The 18,534-nt window shown below is 40.4% G+C and overlaps 2 protein-coding genes across 10 annotated transcripts in view; one reads left to right on the top strand and one right to left on the bottom strand.

Moving 5' to 3' along the window:
* Positions 1-18,534, top strand: part of si:ch211-26b3.4 (connector enhancer of kinase suppressor of ras 2) — a 648,212-nt gene that overhangs the window by 24,975 nt on the left and 604,703 nt on the right. For 7 of the 9 annotated variants that reach the window (XM_067996829.1, XM_067996828.1, XM_067996826.1 and 4 more), the window contains exon 1: positions 138-360. The exons of the other annotated variants lie outside the window; for them this stretch is intronic. In XM_067996829.1, coding sequence (XP_067852930.1) covers positions 297-360 — 64 coding nt within the window. In that variant the 5' untranslated portion in view covers positions 138-296. Of the gene's footprint in view, positions 1-137; positions 361-18,534 lie in introns of those variants that run through there. 9 annotated transcript variants of the gene reach the window in all.
* hdx (highly divergent homeobox) overlaps positions 1-18,534 on the bottom strand; it is a 171,707-nt gene that overhangs the window by 136,364 nt on the left and 16,809 nt on the right. The gene's annotated exons all lie outside the window — the stretch shown is intronic.

Below are 18,534 nucleotides of genomic sequence, written 5' to 3'. Positions count from 1 at the left end.
AAAGTGACAAGTCCAGACTTTGCATATTGCGCTATTTCCGGCGCACCGTGCCTGAGGTTACTGCAGCCAGCGTGCGGCGAAGCTCCTGCCAACATCTCGACGGATCAGTGCGGTGGAGCCACGGGGCTCTCTCAAGCCTCCAACACCAACCCCCCTCCCTCCACATACATCTGGATTGCACGATGACACCAAGCTCGCTCTTTTCTTCAACCATGCTTTGAAAGACCTGCCACCCTCTTCGCCTTCTCCCTCCTCCCGTTTCTGCCTGGCGTGCAATACAAACAAATTGGTCACCCATGGCTTTGGTTATGGAACCCATCAGCAAGTGGACGCCCAAGCAAGTGGTGGACTGGATGAAAGGTACTTGGGTTTTTGTGCATCACATTTAAGCTGGATTTGAAATTAGCGGCGGTGTCGCTCCTGCCTCAGCATTTGTTATTTTTGCTTTACATTTACAGATTCTGAGGAGAGTGTTTGGGGAGGGGGAAGCGGAATCCTGTCCAGCAAAATACATAGATAGTAACAGCTAGCCTGGCAGACACTAGTGTGGGAAATCCGTGTATAGTAACGCACTGTACACCATCGGAAGCTGGGCACCACAACCGTCCAAATTGTGTTAGTAAATTCAGTATTCAGGATCCCCCCAGCGCCTTTTGAATGCCACATTTCTTAAAGGATAACTTGAACCCGGTAAGAATCTGAGGTTTGGCTCTATTTAGGACGCTCTGGGCACTTGTCGGGTAGGCTCTGCTGATGTGAAATGCTGCGATGCGGTATGGATTGGATGCGGTACTGCTTCGTAAGCCGAGAGTGATTTGCTGTTTCAAAAATACAGGACAGACGGGGGATCTCCGCCTTGATACCCGCCGTCCTCCGTTTATTCGGCCCCTCGCAATTGCATTGACATGTATTCTGCATTCGCGTTGCATTTCTATCTCTCTCCCCCTTTCTCTTCACCCCCCTTCCGTTAATCGTGTACAGTATTCACATCATACCAATGCAGCTATTGCCAAATACGGAAAATGCCACCCCTGAGCAAGATCGACTGCAATATTTATTCTAGGACTCGCGAAAGGCAGATGCACTTGATTCTTCAGCCTGCTTTAGACGGTGTACAAGGAGCTTTTAAATAAAACAAACAGACACACAATATGAGCACATTTTCTGCGCTGATTATGGGAGGGTCCCCTCTTGGAGTTCGTGGGATTGCATTCATTGGTCTAGCGACCCCAGCACTTGTTTTACTTTGGTCTGAAACGAACATGCTAATTACCATTGTGAGTGAGGACTGAGTTGGGACGGTTATGGCTTTGTATTCGACCGTGTGATTTCAAAGTGTTGGGAGCTCAATACCCTGACACATGCCTGGTGAGGAATCACGTACTCCTTCCATGTGAAAGCTGAACTCTGCTGTGAGTGATGTACAATCGGCATAAACCATTGTATCTAAAAATCTTCAATACAAGGAAAGAAGAATCAATGGCGATCTGTCAGTTACATAATCAATGACCATGTTATCAGTGAATTTTTTTTCAAAAAATATACTTTATTCATAAAATTTGCAGCAGTTCATACAATACAGTTCTCATGGTATCAGTGAATGCCACAACAGAAGGAAGATACGGAGTCCTTCACTAACTAGTTACTGGGTTCCGACTGTACTGGAAAGGGATGTTGCATCATAACCTTTCACTCATCTATTATACTTATATATTTTTTCATAATGTCAATTTAGGATGGGTTTGAAAAGCCTGCCTATCATCGCAACAACGCTGCAAGCTTTGTATGAATGGTTACATGTATCCCCCAACTACCGAGTCCCTACATCAATGTATTCATTGCATGTATATCAGTTAACTCTTTCCTCCAATGCAAACCCGTAATTCGACATTGTAAAGCCAATCGCCAGGCGACGTATAAAAACAAAGAGCGAATCTCTAATTTCCATGCGGTGTTTCCCATTCATGTTTTGGCTGAAAGTTTTCGAAGTAACGAGGCTAATCATCCCGCACTCACCCACTTTTAGAAACCGGAATGGTGATCCACCTTTGGCTCGATAATGAGATGCAATCCGAAAACAGGGATTGCGTTGCCCATAGAAACTTATAGGAAGCACACTGCCGACCAAGTGTTTGGTACAATTCATCTGATGGCTGATGTACACTCAAACATCCACTCACCCAACCCAATCTATTGCATATTCCAAACACGTGCGCATTCGTGAGGAATAAACAAACAGAAATAACCCGGATTTGTTCACATCTGTCCGGCTATGGTTTTAAATGGGACTGAATCGCATTTAATGTGTAATTAGCATGTCGTGCGTTCTCTTCTATTATCAATAATCTATGGCGTCTCTCTCCTCTCCTCACTCTGTGAGAGCGAATGAGTTTCAGTATCTATGTCCCTATTTTGGCTGCCTCCATATCCTAACTTTTTTTCAGGACAGTGGCAATTACACTGGCACTATTTATTGACATACCTTAATTAGCTGCATTGATAATCGTTCAAAGACAGATCATTGGGTGATATTTAAGTAGAAACGGAGACATGTACGTCCTCTGGTAATGTGCCACGACACACTTGTGAATAGTAGAGCTATAACGAGCAAAATAGTGCGTTGAAACGGAAGACTATTTTTCAATTTTAAAATGTATTCTTAGAGCGATTTGCATTTTAGACGAGCTATCCTGGAAGTGACTGGAGTACAGTTGCAGATGATGTTTGCTTTGTTTTCATGAGATTCTCTCTCTGGGTACTTCCACCTGTATGCAAACATATATGCTGTACACACAAACATACTCACACAGGGACACGCCAAAAAATTGGCAGCTTTCCAAAAATGCTTGGGAGGTGGTGTATAGCCCCGGGAGAAATGGGAACCAATTCGATCGGTAAACCGACCAGCTATTGCTGTAGAAATAAACGATCGGTTTGCCCTCTTTCTCCCCCCCCCCCCCACCCCGCCGTGTGTGTACTTGCAAGCATTTAATTCCGTAGCTCTAGCGGGCTGGAGGAGAGCGAGCCGAGCCGCCCTGTGGCGTCTGCAGTCATGTTAACATTCAGCTCACACTTGAGATTTGCTTGTATCTCCCCATCACACAGCACGATCGGCCGCTACAGCTGCTCTTTGTCCTTTTTAAAAACTCGTCTGCTACCTGTAGCAGCATCAGTTGGAAAAGGATGAACGAGTCACAAGAACCCTAATTTGTTTTTTCTTATTCCTCGCGGTCAACATGTAAGAGCCGGAGAGTGACGCGCTCCTGTCACTATAAAGTAATTGGATTAGGACAGTTTGAAACCGCAGTTCCCTGGCGGCGATGAGTCACAGCCGACCTCCTCCCCTCTAGGGCAATCCTCTGTAGTTCCCCTGCTGCTTAAATAGATTTTAAGCGTGTGTGTGTGTGTAGAGGTTTTTGAGGGGAAATCAGGGGTATTCCGAAGGTTCCCCCTCCTTTCCCTTCAAAAATAACAACAAAATGTTCAATGTGCTGGTCTCTAAATCAGATCTTTGTAGTTCCATCGATCTGTTGCGGAATTCAGCCCTATAGAAAAGGAACATTCTTTTTCTGGTCAGACAGAATTTCCACCCAACTCTGCAAAGGATAAGTAAATACTAATTGCGACCGAACCTTTCACCCCAAAAGCGCGACCTGCTCTTCCAACTCTGCACTTTTGTTTGCATCAATTGCACATTTTTTGGGGGGCATTTAATTTAATTTTTTTATTCGTTCATGTGATGTGGGCGTCGCTGGCAAGGCCAGCATTTATTGCCCATCTCTAATTGCCCTTGAGAAGGTGGTGGTGAGCCGCCTTGAACCGCTGCAGTCCATGTAGTGAAGATTCTCCCACAGTGCTGTTAGGAAGGGAGTTCCAGGATTTTGACCGAGACACGAAGAAGGAACGGCGATATATTTCCAAGTCGGGATGGTGTATGACTTGGAGGGGAACGTGCAGGTGGTGTTGTTCCCATGTGTCTGCTGCCCTTGTCCTTCTAGGTGGTAGAGGTCACGGGTTTAGGAGGTACTGTTAAAGAAGCCTTGGCGAGTTGCTGCAGTGCATCCTGTGGATGGTACACACTGCAGCCACGGTGTGCCGGTAGTGAAGGGAGTGAATGTTTAGGGTGTTGGATGGGGTGCCAATCAAGCAGGCTGCTTTGTCCTGGATGATGTCGAGCTTCTTGAGTGTTGTTGCAGCTGCACTTCTCCAGGCAAGTGGAGAGTATTCCATCACACTCCTGACTTGTGCCTTGTAGATAGTGGAAAGGCTTTGGGGAGAAAGGAGATGAGTCACTCGCCATAGAATACCCAGCCTCTGACCTGCTCTTGTAGCCACAGTATTTATGTGGCTGGCCCAGTTAAGTTTCTGGTCAATGGTGACCCCCAGGATGTTGATGGTGGGGGACTCGGCGATGGTAATGCTGTTGAATGTCAAGGAGAGGTGGTTAGAATCTCTCTTGTTGGAGATGGTCATTGCCTGGCACTTCTCTGGCACAAATGTTACTTGCCACTTATTAGCCCAAGCTTGGATGTTGTCCAGGTCTTGCTGCATGCAGGCACGGACTGCTTCATTATCTGAGGGGTTGCGAATGGAACTGAACGCTGTGCAATCATCAGTGACCATCCCCATTTCTGACATTATGATGGAGGGAAGGTCATTGATGAAGCAGCTGAAGATGATTGGGCCTAGGACACTGCCCTGAGGAACTCCAGCAGCAATGTCTTGGGGCTGAGATGATTGGCCGCCAACAATCACTACGATCTTCCTTTGTGCTAGGTATGACTCCAGCCACTGGAGAGTTTTCCCCGATTCCCATTGACTTCAATTTTACTAGGGCTTCGTGGTGCCACACTTGGTCAAATGCTGCCTTGATGCCAAGGGCAGTCACTCTCATCTCACTTCTGGAATTCAGCTCTTTTGTCCGTGTTTGGATCAAGGCTGTAATGAGGTCTGGAGCTGAGTGGTCCTGGCGGAACCCAAACTGAGTATCAGTAAGCAGGTTTTTTTTTATTCATACATGGGATGTGGGTGTCGCTGGCAAGGCAAGCATTTATTGCTCATCCCTAATTGCCCTTGAGAAGGCGGTGGTGAGCCGCCGCCTTGATCCGCTGCATTCTGTGTGGTGAAGGTTCTCCCACAGTGCTGTTCGGTAGCGAGTTCCAGGATTTTGACCCAGCGACGATGAAGGAACGGCGATATATTTCCAAGTTGGGATGGTGTGTGACTTGGAGGGGAACGTGCAGGTGGTGTTTTTCCCATGTGCCTGCTGCCCTTGTCCTTCTAGGTGGTAGAGGTCGCGGGTTTGGGAGGTGCTGTCAAAGATGCCTTGGCGAGTTGCTCCAGTTCAAATTGCAGCTGGTGGTGAAGGGAGTGAATTTTTAGGGTGGTGGATGCGGTACCAATCAAGCAGGCTGCTTTGTCCTGGATGGTGTCGAGCTTCTTGCGGGTTATTGGAGCTGCACTCATCCAGGCAAGTGGAGAGTATTCCATCACGTTCCTGACTTGTGCCTTGTAGATGGTGGAAAGGTGAGTAAGTGCCGCTTGATAGCACTGTCGACGACACCTTCCATCATTTTGATGATTGAGAGTAGACTGATGAGGCGGTAATTGGCCGGATTGGATTTGTCCTGTTTTTTGTGGACAGGACGTACCTGGGCAATTTTCCACATTTTCTTGGAGATGCCAGTGTTGTAGATGTACTGGAACAGCTTGGCTGGAGGCACGGCTAGTTCTGAAGCACAAGTCTTCAGCACTTTTTAAAAAAGAACTGTGCTATTCTTGAAGTTAAGCAGCACCCTGCACATACAAAAGCTGTGCTGTTAACCTGCAATAATGTGTGACTCGTTTTTATGTTTTGGTTCCTTTGCCATTACAGTGAATTGTCAGCGATTTCTGAAAAGTGAACTCCCATAAACTGTTTTTGGGGAATTCACATTATCATGAAGCTGCCACGGAATGTCATGTGGCTGGCCAACTACAACATACCTTCATTTGTGTGTGTGTGTGTGTGTGTGTGTTTCTGATTGTTGCTACTTGAAAAGATAGCACATCGAACCAAATTGTGACAGGAGCCTATTCCTGGCAACGTTGCAACGTTTGAAAACAGTCAATGAGGTTCTAGGTTTTTTCATACTGCTCTAGTTAAGTTGGACCCACTACTCACTGTAGTGATGTAACTTTTTGTCCACTCCTATCTATTGCATGTATTGTAATATTGTACGGTATTTTTGTTTAACCATGCATGGAAGATTTCTTGCTCAAGGTTTAAGAAATGTAAAATGTCAGTAAATGGCATTCGGGAATCCATTAAATCAGCCACGCCCACAAAACAATGCTCGTTTCCCAAAAATATTTGATTTTCTTTTGACTGAAAATGTGATCTAAAGTAAAAGATGTGGTTGGAGCAAGGTAGTATCATCATTATAAATGTTGTATCATCATTATAAATAGATCAGAGTTGAGTTATTCCATTCATTCAGTCTGTGATGTTAATTGTTTTTCATCTGACTTCAGTTTCACGTTATTTCCCATTTGTTTTATTGCGGATTTAAATAGCTAATCCCATTTTATTGCAGCCACTTACTGTACAGCCTTCAGGGTAACTAGTATATTACAAAGATCTAATCTCAGGCCAATTCCAATGCTGGGATGTTATCACGTGACCAAAGGTTACTTGGTGATATATATCCAAGCCAATAAACCAGAGATGTAAAACGAGCCAATCAAATTGTGATAACTGGTTTCTATTCTGACTTCATGGCCTCACCAATGATGGAGACCAGTCAATTGAAGATCTTTTAAATGTCTATTTGGCTTTTATTGGGTTATATGGAAGAGAAAATCAGGGCATTTAAAAAAGTAGGACTGGTGGGCACTGCAAGATGTTTACTGTATAATTGATTTTGACAACAATGCCCTGATTTTATTTTAAACCTCTCTGTTTAATTGGACCATTGTATTCGTGGTGCCCTTCTAGTGAGGGTACTTGTGGTGTTTTCTGTCTGGTGACACTGGGACAACCTAGTGCCTGCCCTTATTGGTCCAATTAAAATAGGCAGATGTATTCAAGGAGTTACAGGGGTAGTGTAATTGACAAAACGATTGCTTAGAATAAAAGCTTGTCCTGCCTTTCTTTGCTTGTGAGCTCTACAATAAATAATGTTAATACTGCTGTGTAGCAGCACTATGTACTCAATTAATAATTTTATAAATGCAGGCTTGTCTATACAGTGAGAAGAACTTTATCAGTGAGTGCTTTCTGCAGTAAATGGTGTGCATCTGTGGTCATTAAGGAACTTGGTCCAAGGCTTCGTTATTTAATCAGTTCACAGAAGAAGTTTAATGTCTCAACCACAGGGCGGTGATGGAAGATGGAAGTTAACATTTAATTAAGGGACACAGTTTCAATGATTTACTGTAAGAAAAGTAATGTTTTTGGTACTATGGACAATTTGTTTTTTTATGTTTGTTAACTTCTCTGACTGCAATTAATAAAATGGCAAAAAGTCTTCTCTAGCTAATTAAATGATCAAAACCACTGCTTATGGTTTTAACAGGTGAATGGACTTGAAGAATTTGATTCCCAAAACATTGGTAAAGATACAATGTAACAAAACAATTTGACTTATTCAATCACAGTATATCAGTGCTTTGAAAATTATATTTAAAAGTCACGGTAATCTGCTGTTTGAAAAACATCCTCAATCTAGTATGAGCGTGTGTCACTCTGAACCAGATAAAATACTTGCAAATAACTTGTTGATCTAACTTTGCTATTTAATTTATTACTACTAGATCTCCAGTGGTATTGAGCCATATGTTCTGATGTCTATCACAGTTCCACTAAAGTCGAAATGTGACAACAGTTTGTCCATCACTGTAATGCAGTATGTTTACTGAACGAGTCAAATGCATGACTGACATGAAGTAAAAGCATTACTCACCTTGCTAATGCTGCAAGATATGGGCCTTGCAGACACAATGTTTGTAATAATATTTACCTGCTACTTTACAAAACGTGCTTCACATGTAAGTAACCAGTTTTTTCCCCCATCCCTCAGATATTTTATTCACAGCAATTTACATTCTATAATTAGTTGGTGTTCTACCTCCTACAGTGAATTTGGACTACTTGCTTAAGATGCAAGTACTTAATTTGCTTATTTTTCCATTCTCTCTCCCCAAAACCATCCTTTACTTTTCTTAGTTACTTACATGATTACAAAAAAAAATCTTTTTCTGCCCCTTACTTCCCAGAGTGGATTTGTAGCTCTTGTTGAAGCTGTCTTGGTTGTAGCACTGCTTAGGGAGGTTTTCCTACTGTTGAGACTCCAATGACCACCATCTGGACAAGTAGGTATTTGTTACACTCTGGATCCAGCTGACAGACTCTAACTGCAGTGTCCAAGTTCAGCATCAAAGTGCCTCATTCCCCTCTGGTCCAGTGCAAACGTCAATTTCCTGCAGCAACACTCCCGTAAAACCCTCGTTCCAAATACCACAAATAGCTCGGAATTTTTATTGAATGGCTTAAGCTGTACAAAAAATGGGAACATTTTATTTTTTATTTTTTCCCCCCTTGCCTCACAGTATATGAATATTCATATGATGATGAGGTTGTCATGATGCATTCTGGGAATTTTAATTCCACAGGGGCAGGGTGCAAACTACAACTTTCATGCTCTCTCTTTCAAGATCACAACTCTTCAGCAGTGGGGATTGCAGCTATCTCTCTGTCTCACAAAATTAGTCCATTGGAGCTTGGCTGTCACATGATAGGGGTTGTGATGGCTATTGTCGTTCCACAGGAACAGTTTTACTCCCATGATGCTTTGCTATCATTCCCACATAAAGAATTTGTCCATAGCAATTGCAAATTTCCAGTACCCAAGGCCTAGACCCCAAGCAGAAGGGCAAGTCGATGTGGGGGAACCTCCTTGCAGGCATTTCTAACATTAAATGATCTAATGTTTTCTTTTCAAAATTGTGTAACTTTTTATGTGTTTGTTATAAGCATTATTGTTAAGCTACAAACCATGTGAAGAAATTATTTGAGCAATTTGGTTTGATTTTTGGTGCTTGTTGGTTCCAGATCGCTAGGTTTGAAAAAAATATTGATTAGTTTGATTTGATGGTTTTCTGGTGCCTGCTTGTTGTTAATTAAAAGCTTTCCCTTCTGTCTAGTTAATGGAATTGAATTCTGACTTCTTTGTCTCAAATATCTCTGACTAAATGCAACGAGCTTGGTTAATTTAACAGGATAATGGTTACTTGAACCAATCATTACTTTTTACCCTATTGACGTGCAATGCATTTAAGGTATGACACAATGGATTAGCATTAAGTCCAAGGTATTATGTGTGTGCACAGATGTATGTTCCCTTATCTGCTGTATCTATTTTCTTAACTTTAAAATAAGTAAACCAGCAAAATACTTCTGTAATTGGATGACTTCTTTCTAAAAGATGTGGGAGATACGTGTTGGTCAAAATTTTTGATATTTTAAAGAATATTCCCAATAGTTCTTCATATTTGCTTTTCTGATTAGATTGAACCTTTTTGTTTTAAAAAAAAGTTCAAAAACATTATTATTGTAAAATTTACATCAACTATGTGCATCTGTCAGTTTTGTTACTCTTGAACTCATTGTTGTTCACATACTGATATAAGCACCTCGTTAAATCATAAACGATAGTTTTATCTCTCAGAATGAACAAAGCCAACATTCCAGAAGTCCTAGAGAAATTAAATTCAATACTGGGTGAATCATTCCTTGAAACAAAAACTTTCTAATCTACTTTGCTTATCTTCACTTTATTGGTGTAATTGCATCCAAAAAATAATCAACACTGCCTAAAACACATGGAAAATAGAAAATTGGAGTAGAACTTTTAAAGCAAGTATTGATGGCTAGCTACAAACTACCAGTCAAAATGTTTGTAGCCTATGTTCGTGAATATGTTTGATAAAATTCAGTCCTTTTTTGCTTTTCATGTGTTTTGTACTTTGCAGCTGACAATCCTCATGTGGTGGTAAAGGGCAGATTTTGGTGCATCTTTACCAAGTTGGCAACCAGGATTCCAACATTTGTGAAACGACTCATGCTTTGGTAGTCTGGGCTAGTGAACTATTAAATTTGGCTTCTACTTGGGGTATATAAGACATGGTTTCTAATGGAGAAGCTAACTAGTGCATATATAGCTCAGTGTACAGGGAGTGCTTTTTTTTGCATTGCCTACAAGGATGAACTGGTATTATTTACAGGAGTTAATCCACATTTCTCTGCCTAACTTCAGCAATTGCATAATTGTTATGACAGTCTTAGCAGAATGCTCGTAATGTAGCAAGGTATGTTATTGTAATACTTTGTTGGTAGTATACCATTGCTGCTGACAAATTTACAATTCAAAAAAAATAATTTATTACATAGGCCTTTAATCTGTTATACTTTAAGCTTGGATTTATGCTGCTTGCTTTGGGAATTTAAACTGGTGAAAGGCAGCCTCCTGGAGGGGGTCTCACACTTCAAGGCTTTAGTATACATGATACTCTTCTAAGTTATACTGTCACTTTTGTATTTATATATAACTAAAACCACTTTGTAGTAACACAAAAGTAACAATATAACTGCAGTCTTACAGCCACTGAAATCCAATGACCCTTTATAAAGTGGTGGGATTTCAATGTAACTGTGTGGCACAACTCAAAACAATTGCTGACATGGTCACAGTACAGAAAACCTTTATCATTTAATAACAGAAAATCATGAGTTCAAATCCAATTCTAAGCTAAATATTGAAAAGGCATATAAAAATCTATATTTAATGCATACCCTCAAATGATATCAAAACCACCATTTGTACAGTGTTTCAGCTCAGGCTGAGGAATTTATGCCATTGTCTTTTCTAGACTCAGCTACACATGTGATGCACTGGAGATTGTCCAGAAAGCTGCAATTGTGCTGAGTTGTGTCTGTACGTTGAGCTCATTTCTAGTGTTGGAGAAACATTGCAATCAGTGGTATGCAAAAATGTACATTAAGTATTGTGAGGCAGGTTATGTTGTAGAAGCAAAGATTACAGCTTTTACATTATCCTAAAAAAAGTACATACTTCCCCTCCCTCAGACATTTGCATTTTTGTGTAATAGTAGTATCAATAACACAAAATAATTCTACGCTGGATGACTGTATATGCAGAATGACTTTTTTTGAATGCTTTTTAAAAATTAATTTTTGTTCATATAAAAAAGAATCATCAACGTTTCTGCAGATTTTTGACCTGAGCAACAATAAAATGCATATTGTACAAAACAGGCGGATGATCCAGAATTCTTTCACAGGGCACTCTCTGCATGTGTCACCAGATTATACTGAACAAAGATAGCTGTAAGCGAATGGTCATGGTCAACATCACTCATATTGTTCTTATCTGTGCTTCAGCCAAACCAGTTACACACAAAAATAACAGTCAAAATATAAGTACACTAATGGAATTATAAACAAACAAACTGATGTGTCCAATGTGACTGATATTGGTTCCATTCAAATTTAAATATAGTTAAGAATATGAAAATTATGATAAATTCTGTGATTTTTTTTGCATATGCTCACTGAAGTGTCTTTGGCCTTTCAGGATAATTTCAAAGAAGGAATATTACAGTTGGTCCAAGAAGCTTAACTTACAAATTGTTTTTGATAAAGTAATAAAAATAGCTTTCCCTCCCATTACAAAGCTTCTGATGGACAAACGCACAGTTAATATCAACAATAGAAAATCATACTTTCAGCTAAAACAGTAAGTTTCAAGGCTGCGCATTATTTAAAACAGTATTGGCCAACAAGATATGAAAAGGATAATGTATGTGAATATATTAATGTATGTATTACAACTTTTAGTCTTTGTAGCTCAGGTATTCTTCTTGAGTTGTGCCAAAGTCTATCCTGGTATCTGAGCCTTCAATTCTTAGTATCCGGAGTGTGCTGCCCAATATGTAGGTAATAATAGCAACCCATGGGTTGAACAGCAACTGTAATTTGGCTTGTCATTGTATTTCAGATATATCACATTCCATCATCTGATCTCCTTGACTCGAGAAAGCAGTAGAATAAACACCCTGCCAAACCATGGCCTAGGCCATAAACTAAAGAATTAATTTATTAACAATAAATATAAATAGATAAGGAAACTGTAGCAAAGATAAACGGTACATTTACAGTAACTACAGAATTCATTATTCCTCCTCAGAATGTAGAAAGATAACAGTTGTGTCTCCTGCACTAACACAAAGTGCCAAACTGGAATACCATAACCTTGCATGGGGGTTTTGCTCTAACCTCCTACCTATCACTCTTTTTTGATGGCTTCAGAAGGGCTACTGACTTGGAGCAAATCAATTCAGGATTTTGAAGATAGGTTGGAACAAAGGAAATTAAACGTTTAACTCTCAAACTCCAGTAGTGCTGCCAATCAAACATATATTTTTAAAAATAGTTTTTATTTGAATTGAATAGCTTGGTCTTTTCCTAGGAGCAATCCGTCTTTCAGATGAGACGTTAAACCGAGGCCCTGTCTGCTCTCAGGTGGATGTAAAAGATCCCATGACACCATTTTGAAGAAAGCAGGGGTGTTATCCCTGGTGTGCTGCCAATATTCATCTCTCTACCAACATCACTAAAACACATTATCTGGTCATTATTATATTGCTGTTTGTGGGAGCTTGCTGTGCGCAAATTATCTGCTGCGTTTCCTACGTTAGAAAAGTGACTACGCTTCAAAAAAGAACTTAATTGGCTGTAAAGTGATTGGGACTTCCTGAGGTTGTGATAGACACTATATAAATGCAAGTCTTTCTTTTCTTTCTTTCCAAGCATTGTGGATGAGTTAAGATGTTACCCCTTCGAGAATCCATGCACACCTAACAACTGCTGGAGCAATCCAATTGTTGCCTATTAATCAGCCCCTTGAACACAGTGAGCAATGCAAACTGATAAACGTGGTTCCAACCTAAGGCAGCTACACAGTTGTGTCTCCCTGACAACTGCAAGAGTCACATCATCTAAGTCCTGGGTGATTGTCTGTTCCTATTACCTGAGTTATTCTCTTTAAGCAAACATGATATTTTAATCTTGCATGTAGTGTGACAAGTAGCCAACAACATAACACATTATAGACAAACACATTTCGTTTTTGTCACAGTATTTGTGAAATTCAGCTTTTCATTTTAAACCGTTAGTTGGTCAAATGGCTCCCTGTTTGTCATTCTGACAGCAAAGTATTACCATCAACAAGTTAAAGATTTTTATACTACACGCTGTAAGCCAGTCACAACAAAGAATTAACGAGAAATATGTTAAGTAGCTGAATATATAAGTTGGTGTTGCATAGATTTTGCATTAGTTAATCAAATTCTACCAGAAATAGAAGCACACTGCACAAAATATTTCATACTTTATGACATGACATCACTCTGGACACCAAATTGTAGTTGAATAGGTACACCACCAGACAATCGCAACATTAAACGGTAACTGGCACAAAATTGATTAATGTACACCAGTGAGAGGTCTGTATGGTCATTGTACATTTTGCAACATTAATCACCAGTGGAAATCTAGTGTATTCTAATGAATGTCTAATAATTTAGACCTGAGTGTATTCTGTATCTCTGAACTTATCAGAAGCCATTTCACATTATTAGCAGGCTAAAGATTAAATCTATATAATATGATTTTCACATGAATATATTGATTAAAAAATGGTGAGTCCTGTTTTGAGCAATCTCATTGATCAGTAATAATCAAGTGACCTTTCAAAGTTTAGCAATATGCTTTCGCAACCTCATTGGCCATTTAAATTGTGCTTTTAGTGTCATTTCACAGTAACTTCATTGGCTGTTGGTAAACATGTGACCATGTTGAGTATTTGATTGTCAAGACTCTGGACCAGTGCTGGTAAAGGCATGCCGAATAGAGACAGGAACAGGGATTTTCCTGTTTCAGCTGTATTCACTTATTGGTTCCTGGTAATCATTAACATGGTAGCTGCTGCTCATTGGTTTTAGAAAATGTGATTGATCTATGAGAACATAGTGACTTAAAAAAATCTCACCTGTTCTTGGTCTGTGATAATCACTGTTGTACATGTTTGAGCTGGGACAGTTAGTGTCAACAAGCGATACAACTGTGGCAGCTGAGCTTGATTTCTACCTCTTTAAGTCTCTGTGCTTTTTCTCTCTGTATCTGTCTTTCTTTCTCACACACACACACACACACACATACATACAGATTTTCTGTATAGCAGAGGTCATTAGACAACAGTCAGGAATATGAATCCTGGTTGTTTTTTTCTCTCTTCCTGTCTAGCCTTGGTGGAGAGGGCAATTATAGCAGCCTAACTGCTGTCCTGGGTGAAATTAACTAACTTGGGACAGATCAGTAATTGAATCTGTCACCTTCTGGTCCATATGTAATTGGACGGTGTCTTTACCCATTGGGTCATTTATTCATGAGGGCTTAGGTTACATACTTTAGTGGGCAGATGGTGGTTGTTTAAAAAAAAATCATGTAGTTCAATAGTATGATGTGTATTTTGAATAATCAACCTTTCAGTAGCACAATATTAATGGCCTGGAATTTGCAGTGAACGGCGAACTTGTTAGATTTAAATTTACCCACAAACTATTCCCGGGCTTTTGGGCGTAAACTTCCTGTAATGGGGAGCCGAAAAAGTGCAGCATCCTCTACTGGGCATCTGTGAGCTGTGTGAGCGGGCAAGGAACAGTGTATCCCCTTAACCAATCAGATTGAAGCATTGTTAACAAGCCCCGCAGACACAGAACCAGGAAGTGTAAGTTGGAATAGTAAATTCAATGTAAAATCATTTATAGAAAGCGAAATAAAAAGAGGGTAAGAAATATTGAATTAAAACATAGAGATAAAACAGACAGAAAGAAACATTTTAAAAAATGTAAAAATTAATTTTTTTTAAACAATTCAATTTTGAAGGAATGAGACTCCACACTTGTAGTCTTGTAAGCTTTCAGTGCCGGAAAGGTTGTTTGGCAGTCATTAAGACTTACCACACCATTAGAATTTTGGTTAGACTTAAAAAAAAAACTGGACGTTTCCAGCTGGGCAGTGCAGCAACATCGCGCCATTGTAGCCATTTGAATGGGGAGCCAGCCATCCAGATGCCCTTCCTGCGCAGCTTTCAGAGGAGCAGGGCATCTGGTACAGCAACTTCCGGATTTCTGCATTTGACTGTGCATGTGTGTTTGTGGAAGTTGCTCTTCCATTTGCCCTGAAATAACGGTGAGTCCTGTTAGCCTCGCTGTTATTTTCAGAGCAAATTCCAGGCCAATTATATCTCCTATTCAAAACTAGTTAGTCACAACTTTTCCTATTCTCAGTAATTGACATTTTGACCGGTGGGGAATCTTTGTTCTTGTCTTGAAACTTGTTCCACTGAAGTAGCTTATGGTTTGTATGTGATGCAAATGATAATAAAAGGAGAAATTATTTCATTCAACTTTTGTTCTCCATTACTTGTCACTTTTACTTGTAACAACAGTTGGATGAAATCATGTGGACTGGTTTCGATGAACACTTAAATATTGCACAGAGAAGATAAAATGAAGCAATTATCAGTAAATGCTGTGGAAGGGCTTATCTACTGAATTGATGTAATATTGCTCCGTAGATTGTATCTTGCAGATAGGCCTTCCTGAGGGAAGACGATCTTATGTAAAATTAGGCTGATGGCAATTTAGCTAATTTGCCCATTGGGAAAGTGATTTACTGCCTCATAAAAACACAAAAAGTACTAAGACATTATTTGAAATCATTGCATTTTCATCTCCATAGTTATGAAATCTGTAAGAAATGCATTGCACTGTTTTTTCTTGACCAGGGAGTCCTATAAACCCTCTTCATTGAAAAGTGCTAGTACATTGCAGTTCTAAAGTGATGGAAATATATTTTACAAGTCATATTCTAGGTTCCACAAATGTGAATAGCCCTTAACTGTAATAATGCAGTCCATGCTGTCTCCTGTGCTGGATTCAATTAGAATTCATAAGCCAAATTCTTTTATTGAGAAACCACTGTTTATGGTGCAGGACATTATCAAGGTTTGAACAAAGGAGAAGGTGGGGTAAGTTGGACAGTAGTTATTAGGTGCTGCCAAGTTAAGGTGTTAAAAGATGGGGTTCTTGTGATGGGCAGTTAGTAAAACCAGCATGTGTTAAGTCACACAGGCCAGAAGGTCCCAGGTTTGAGTTCTGGTCTGTGCTGAGTTAACTAATGTCAGCTGGGATGGCAGTAGGAGTGCTATGATTGGTCTTAGCTGCCCTGGGCTAAGGAAGGAAAAATCAGCCACTTCCTGTTCCAAACTGCTCTCCAGTGACATCTATTGACTAGTGGACATCAGATGAGGATGGGATCAGGCTTTGTTGCGAAGACCCTCACAAATTGCCTGCCAACACTCAGTCTAAGTCCAAAATGGTGACTGAAGTGAAGCATCAGAGGGCAGGACTGTACCCATCGGGAGTATAAAACTAGGGGGAGAAAGAGAAATAAGATTTTAAACAGCAGGAAAGACTGAGGACGAGACTAGAGTCGACCAGGATCTTGATACTCAAGTGTGCTGTTATTGATTTTTACCTAAAGTGTTCTTAAAGCTCTCATTAGTAATGGGGGTTGGGTAACCCCACGTGTTAGAATAGTCTTCTTTCAGTAATGCAATCTGGCTTTGAATCTCATATATCGGATGAGTTTAGGCAGTGCTAATTGGCAACCATATGACATTTATCCGCATGATATAACACTTTTTGCAAATGACAATAATTGAAACATAGAAACAGGCCATTTGGCCCATTAAACCTGCTCTGCCATTTTGTTAATTAATTGATCCTTTTGAAAAATGCAAAAGAACTGCACCTATTCAAAGCAGCATGGACCTTACATTCTCTTCTGCTGCTGCTTGTGTTTAGGAAAAAGAAAGGACTGATATAAGTGAAAGGAAATTCTCCCATGCCATGTGTGTCTCCATATAAATGTTTTTGATTAATATACTGGCATAAAATATTATGCAATACCGTATTTACATTCCAGTCAAGTTGTCAATCATGTGATTGTTCCTAGGATGCCCCTAAGCAAAGTCAGATGTAAGGAATCTTACAACACCAGGTTATAGTCCAACAGTTTTATTTGAAAATCACAAGCTTTCGGAGGCTTTCTCCTTCTTCGTCAGGTGACGAAGGAGAAAGCCTCCGAAAGCTTGTGATTTTCAAATAAAACTGTTGGACTATAACCTGGTGTTGTAAGATTCCTTACATTTGTCCACCCCAGTCCATCACCGGCATCTCCACATCATACCAAAGTCAGCACAGGGCTGTGTTCGGCACACTTCATTTAAAAAAAATATGAATATATGGCCCCTGCCTCGAGGCACTTGTGTTGAACCTTTCCTATTCTGAATCTTTAGTAAGTGCTTCCAGTGAACAGTGTGATCAGTGTAAAGGTAAATAGCCATTTTTGCAGCGTGCATATGTGTAAGGGAACCAACTCAGATGATTTACTGATATATAGGTCATGGTTTGTCACAGGGGTTATTAATACAGTACAATTTATCTTAAGATTAAATTATAGCACGTTTGATAGCTTTCATTCTGATGATGATGAATAAAAGGATGCAAATGTACAGCTGGATTTTTTTTTTCACCTTGATGTTGCCACTTGCCGAGCAGTCAGCTGCATTGCAAACCCATCAATCACACACATGCTTTTTTGGTCAATGTTACTCAGTTCGGTTTTGAGTGGGGATAGGGAAGGGCTCTGATTGACTGAAAACCATTAGAAACTCAGCCCTAGGATTTTTCACTATAGTGAGAACTGCGATTGTGAAGTCAGGCAAATCCCAGGAAGGTAAATGTGACAATTTAATTTCAGCAAAAACACACACACCTATAATCCGCAGCTTTTTAATCTGGAATCCTTGGAGCCGCCTGCAGAGGGGAACCCAGGGGTGTACATAGGCCAACAGAAATCTGTGACTGTCATCACATTTCCAGCTCTTGTTGGTATTTGTAAACTTACTAAAATGCTATTTCTGATGCTGTTTACTATTTTTTTAATGTGTTCCGTGAGGCTAGAATTGTGTTCCTTTTGGGTAGCTGTCATTGTCTTTCAGAAGTGTGGCTAGGGATCCTCGAAGGTGTGGAAAACATTGCAGTGGATAGTCCACCCAGAAGCGCTTGAAAACCACCATTGTGACACAGTGACAATAACGAACACTGAGTGCACTTGGCTCATTTAGCCCTCTGGCTTCACCTGGTGCCAGTGTGCGAGAACCATTCACAAACGGGTGTTACAATTGGTCTCAATGCACCTGGGCCAGCAGGGGAGACATCAGCCAAGGTACTGGTTACTCACTGGTATGACAGTCAAGATGTTCACTTCATGTCCTTGAGAATATAGACTTGAGTTCTACACTCTATTAAAATCTACCAGTGACTTGATCGATTTCCTTAACTGGG

The sequence above is a fragment of the Heptranchias perlo genome, chromosome 15 (assembly GCF_035084215.1).
Source record: "Heptranchias perlo isolate sHepPer1 chromosome 15, sHepPer1.hap1, whole genome shotgun sequence".
Classification (NCBI taxonomy): domain Eukaryota; kingdom Metazoa; phylum Chordata; class Chondrichthyes; order Hexanchiformes; family Hexanchidae; genus Heptranchias; species Heptranchias perlo.
The sequence above is the reverse complement of the archived record's forward strand: the minus strand, read 5'-3'. Positions and strand labels throughout refer to the sequence as shown.